At 51.0% G+C, this 6,043-nt stretch overlaps 1 protein-coding gene across 1 annotated transcript in view; it reads left to right on the top strand.

Annotated features, from left to right (window-relative positions):
* LOC109302303 (cilia- and flagella-associated protein 47-like) overlaps nucleotides 1–6,043 on the top strand; it is a 354,798-nt gene that overhangs the window by 9,930 nt on the left and 338,825 nt on the right. Inside the window, exon 3 of the mRNA XM_019523865.1 lies at nucleotides 4,517–4,632. Coding sequence (XP_019379410.1) covers nucleotides 4,517–4,632 — 116 coding nt within the window. The remainder of the gene's footprint in view (nucleotides 1–4,516; nucleotides 4,633–6,043) is intronic.

The raw sequence follows: 6,043 nt of genomic DNA, 5'->3' as shown, positions 1-6,043 counted from the left end.
ACCCTACTCTGTGTAGTCTTTTGGGTCCCCCTTGGGACCTACCCTGAACAGCCCTTCAGGCTTTTTTGCTCACAAACTCTAGCCGGTACACATGCAGCCCTACTTTTCATGGCTGCTGGCTTCCTGCCCCACACTGGGCTGAACTCAGCCACTGGCCTTTCTCTGGATCACTCTCTGCCCCCTCCTTGGGGTTTCTCTTTCTGTCCCCTTGCTGGGGCCACCAGGGTCTTCTACCACCCTGGCTCCTCATTTGGCTTGTCCTGAGCCCTCCTTTCTGAAGGCTACATGTACTCAGCCTGTCTGGAGGCTCAGGTGCCTGGAGATGTGCCTGGCCCCCCCACCCTGTGTCTGCTTTCTAAATTACCCATCAGGTAGTGGGAGCTGGGGTTATAAGGCATCCTTACCCAACTTTCACTGGGGAGGCAACTGGCCTGGCATTTCCAGGGAACTACCCCACTACAGGCAGTCCCACCAGGTCATCCTTACCTAGCAGGGTGCAGTTTTAGGTCTTACCCAGGACCAGGATCCTCCTACGATCCCCATAGCCCTTGCCCTTATCGCCAAGATGTTTCAAGCAGCAGCTCAGCTGGGAGATGTTTCTCTGGCTGCCAGCAGCAGACTGCTGGCTCAACCCTGAGGGCCTGGATCTAAAATAGAGGTTGCCCAGCCCCCTCCTCCAATCCCAGGGCCCTCCTGGATTCATGTGACCACCTCATTAGGGCTAGCCCACACCTGTAGGCCACCCTGCTGCCTGCTCTCAAGCCTTAAAGTGGCAGACACCAAAGGTGCTTTGCCACAGGGTTCAAAAGCTATAATCAAGATAGGAGTCTAGGAGACAACTATTTTACATGCTATTTGTCTAGTTTGTCAGCTCCTAGAATTCACTGTTTTTGTAGTATATCCAGATTAAAGGGATACATGTATTAAAAAAGTGACATTGTGACATTTCAGGGATGCATACCCTGCCTTCTTCCCATCTGTTCCTTTTGTGTCTAAATGTATTAAGGATGCATCACAGTTAACAAAAACTTGGGATCATTTGGTCTTCAGAGAGACAAGACTATAGATCAACTATGATCAGGATCTCTTTTGCAAACTTAGGCCCCTGACAAAAGTTACACTTAAAATGTGATTCAACTAGTTAATCCTGTCTTCAGTAGTGACCTGGACACATTCATTCTATTAATAGCATGATAAAATGAGGATAAGCCACAAAGTTCTTCCATAAATTATGTTTAATAACTTTGGGTGCCTGTACACAAGCATGGAGGCTGCTCTGACATGGTGTAAATACAGCACGTTGGAGCAGACTCAATAAATTGAGTCTACTATGATAGCTATTGATTAATCAAGTCTGCTAAAGTGTGGCAATTACTGCGTGTAGCAGGGCACTGGGATGTGCTTGGTCCTTTAAGAGAACAAACAGCCTGAGAGGCTGCTTGCAGGTGTTAGGGGGGGAGCTAATGAGGGACTCGCTTGACCAGAAGAGGGCTCAGGGTTGATTTATATAAGCCATGGGTGGGCAATTATTTTGGCTGGAAGGATGCTTAATGAGGTTTGGTCAGCTTTCAAAGGCAACATGGGTAGCCCCTCCACCTTGTTGCCATCTTGGAACTGGAATTCCTGCCCCTAACCCCTGACCTTTGCCAGTAGAAGTCCCTCCTCTTGCCCCCTGGAAATATTCTTTTGGGGGTTGGGGAGGGGGACAGTTGCTATCTTAGAAATAAAACAAATCATACACTAAGAGTCAAACACCTACTATAACATATTTTAATTTTATTACAAAAAATATTTTGTCATGATTTGTGTTTACATACTGTATGTAGAGGTGATTACATAATAACTCAAAAATAAATTCTTAGTTTTGTATATTGTGCGGAGGTGTGGTTGGAGGGTGTGGGGTGTGTGTGTGTATGGTGGGGTGTGGGGTGGCACAGAGTATGTTGGGGGTGTATGGGTATGGGTGTGTGGTGTTTATGGGGTATGAGGGGGCATGGGGACCACCCCCCCACACTCCTGCCATGTTGCTCAGCCCTGCAGGTGGTGGCAGCAGGAGGTGGGTGCACTTAGGGTGCTCATGCCCAGCACTGGCGCCTGGTGGCACGTGACTCCAGCCAGCATTGCATATCATGGCGTGGAGCACAGTTCCTGCTGGGCTGCATCTATCACTGGTGCTCCCTGCCGTGCATTTGTAGTTTTTGCCCTTGCGTGCCACTGGAGGGAAGCTCCATTCACTGGAGCTGGTTGCCTTCACGACTCCTTGCTGTGCAGGTCCTGGACTCTGCTGGAAGTGGAGGGGAGCCCCAGCTCCTGCTTCCCCGCAGAGTCCTGGGACCTGCACAGCAGGGAGCGGTGAAGGAAGCTGGTTCCAGTGCATGGAGCTTCCTCCTAGTGGTGCGCGAGTGCGGGAAGCTGCATGTGTGTGGTGCAGAGCCACAGCGATAGAGGCAGCCGTGCTCCTTGCTGTGATGTGCAGCACTGGCTGGAGCCACGTGCTGCTGGGCACCAGTGCCTGCATGGGGAATGACTGCCCCTGCCTGCTGCTGCTGCACGCCGTGGGGTGGGTCTCCCTTACCTGGGTGTGTGGGGTGGGTCTCCCCTACTTGGGTGTGTGGGGTGGGTCTCCCCTCCCCCCCATTCTCCCTCACACCCGTACCCTGCCCACCTGAGGTCCATGCTGCCGCCAACCCCCTGGGCGTGGGCTCTGTGCTGCCACCAGCCCCAGTTCCTGCTCTGTATTCCTGCTCAGCTGTAGCCCCCACCCCCGCCTCTTCTCTACCTACTACCTGGAGCAAGCGGGACACTGGGGGGAGCAGGTCCCCTAGTAGCTGCAGCAGTGGCAACAGCAGCCCTTCCCAGAAGCTGGGTGCTGGCCTGGCTGGGCTCTTTCATCCGTGAGGGTGGGAGTGAGGCACAATAGAGTATGTTGGTGGGGCAGGGCATATACATGGGCACCTTGCTGTCACCCTCGTGGGCAGAAGGGCTGAATGGGGTACAATTAGGTGGTGGGCACTGCAGGCAGGATGAAAGTGCCTGGCGGGCTGGATCTGGCCCATGGGCTGTATTTTGCCCACCCCGATATAAGCCCAGAGCCTGCCTGGTTCATGTAGTCTCTCTCCATCAACTACAGAGTGAGGGGCATGTGGCTCTGTGGACTGCTGATGGGTCTCGCACCTGGCCAATTGTGCACCACCTGGGCTGGGTACAGAATGCGCTCCCTTCCCCCGCCCCGCCATTCAGACCCTCGCAGCTCTGTGGAAAGTGGGTGGCCATGGTGCCTCCTCACCATCAGCTACTGGCTGAGGGTGGCTGCCTGGTGGCCAATCAGGAGAGCGAATTGGAGAGCTGGGGTGGGGAGGCACCATGATGTGCTGCATGGGGCTGGTGGCGCCTGGCGACCCCCTCCCTCTCTCCTAGGTAAGAGGAGAAGTGTGGGAATGAACTGATGGAGATGCTGTTGTTGTGCCCTGGGGTGTGCTCTGTCCCCATCTGCCCACGCATACCCCCCGCAACCTTTCTAAGTACCCCTCGGGATACACGTACTCCTGGTTGACACCCCTTATATTAGACAAAAATGTAATAGACACCCACTTTGCTTTTTCAAGCCTCTGGTTGCAATAAAATGTTAAATTTTGAGACCAGTTGTTTTTCGTCCTTTGAGAGAGAAATTTAGAATGTGTCAAACAACAAGAAACTCAGATAATGTAGGAAGATAAAAAAGGATGAAGCTATAGAATAGAACATGCCATAAAAATGTCTACATTCTGATTTGAGATGTATTGTGATTGTTAGACCCCAGTCCTCTTTGGAGGTCCACATTTGCCCACACAGGTTGCCCACACAAAGCATTGCTGAATTGGGCCTTGTTTTAGAACAGTGGACATGATTTTCTTCAAGCAGTGCCATGGCAAAGAATTTTGGCTCCTGGGGCAAAGCCCACAGCAGGAGCTTGCCCTCACCCTGCTCACAGATCTAGGGGGCATGTTTGCCCAGGAGTGCACACAGTGGCGGGAGCCACCCTTCCCTTGTGCCCCTCCCCCAAACTAGCTGCTGGCGGCTCCATCCTGTGACCTGCCTCAGCTGGGCAACGCCTGTTGTTGCCCCTTCACTTTGGCATCTCCCCAGGTTGCCCTGCTCACCCCTCCCCCCCTTTGCTAAAGCACTGTCTTCAAGCTAACTTCTGTGTAATCCTACTTGTGTTTGGGGTTTTGGACATTGAAAACAAAGGATTTCAAACATAAATAGATATATGTAGTGGCATTCCAATTCAACTAATTGAATAGAAATAAATTACAACTTAAAACTTGGCAGTTTAATAAGCAGGCTGTTTTTATATTTTTTGTGTGTTCACTTCAGTACTGGTGAAGTGACTTGCATAAGTAGTTGGAGTATTAGTGGAAATAGAAGACTTTTTTCCATTCTATTGTTACATATACATATGCCTATAGTCTCTTCTTAAACCTACAAAATATCTTGAAGTTATGGAAAAAATAATTAAATGTCTTTTTCTCTGCAGATTAATTCCACGCTGTTTTCTGGAAATTGAGCCGAAGATTAATTTTGGCACAGTGATTGCAAACAGTAAAATAATTAGTAAAGAGATTAGTATTACTAACCATGGATCATCTTCAGGTAAATGTTTACTATACAACAAATGACCAAAAGTTTTAATTTTCTTCGGAAACAGTTTTGTGCAAGTTAGCACTTTGGGGACGAAGTAGTTTAAAAATAAATGAGTTAAGTAGTTTCAATCTAAGTAGTGTTAACTATCTTCTACTAGATAAGCTTAGGCTTTGTATTGCACAAGATTTTGGAACCGGTCATTAGGGGTGTGCGAAGCAGGCAGTATTCGATTCGGATTTGGCCCGATTTGGGGGGCAGTGATTTGATTCGCCAATTTGGATCACTGTCCCTATTTGATTTGGCCAAATCTCAATCAGCGATTTGGTCATAGACACAACTTTATATGTTTTTTCTACATACCTTGAGGTACTAGGCGTGACTCATGAATGTTGAGATGCTGGGGTGGATGGAGCATCCCACAGGAACATGGTGGGGTCCCCTGTGTGCTCGGTGGCGGACCCAGAAGTGGAACGGAAGTACTTCTGGGTCTGCCGCTGAGTGCATGGGGGACCCCCCCTGCACACTTCCAGCTTGGCGATCAGCTGCGGGGGGACCCCAGGTGGCCCTCCAGACCCAGGAGGCACCAGTCACCGAGCTGGGGGGTGAAGAGATCCTCTCCATGCTCTGCGGTAGACCCAGAAGTGGACCTGGAAGTACTTCTGGTCCACTTCTGTGTCTGCCGCCAGGTGCACAGGGCCTCTCTCTCTCTTCACCCTCCCGTGGGATGCTCCACCCACCCCACCATCTCAGTAGTCACAAGCCGTGCCTGGTACCTTGAGGTATGTAGAAAAAATATATAAAGCTGTGACTATGGCCGAATCTTTCTGAATCTCTCCAAATTGAATTGGAGGGTTCCGATTTGATTTGGATAGTGTGGAAAAGTCTTACCCCCACTGGACGAGGAGCAGAGACAGTGGGGCACTGCACTGGAAGCTGAACACAGTGAAAGTGAAACCGCAGCGTGCAGAGCTGCTGGGGGGGGGGGGGGAAAAAAAAAAAAAAACGGCCAAGCCCGAAGGAGCCAGGACCGGCTCACTTGTCGGCATGGGCACACTTTATAACAGTGTGCCAGGACTGATTGGTCAGCCAGACCCCTGGCGCCAGTATAATGGCAGAAAACCAGTGGGGGGAACTGGAAGTGAGGTCTCCAACTGGACCAGAGGGGCCAGAGTGGGCATTCAGTCCCTGTGAGGGGACCTGGTGTTTACCCCAGGAAGAGGTCCCAGCAAGAGGTCAGGGCCAGAGAGGGTCCAAGGATATACCTACAGAGTTGCCATGGACAACAGAAGTCTGCAGCAAAGACTTGAGTCTGGCAGGACCAAGCGGTGCAAGAATCCAGACATGGCTGACTGATGGCAAGTACCAAGCCTGGGAATAGGGCGACACGCTGGGGGACAGAATGGCACCGAAGCAGGACGAC

Source organism: Gavialis gangeticus, unplaced genomic scaffold (assembly GCF_001723915.1).
Source record: "Gavialis gangeticus isolate Ggan-Ray unplaced genomic scaffold, GavGan_comp1, whole genome shotgun sequence".
Taxonomy (NCBI): Eukaryota; Metazoa; Chordata; order Crocodylia; family Gavialidae; genus Gavialis; species Gavialis gangeticus.
The sequence above is the reverse complement of the archived record's forward strand: the minus strand, read 5'-3'. Positions and strand labels throughout refer to the sequence as shown.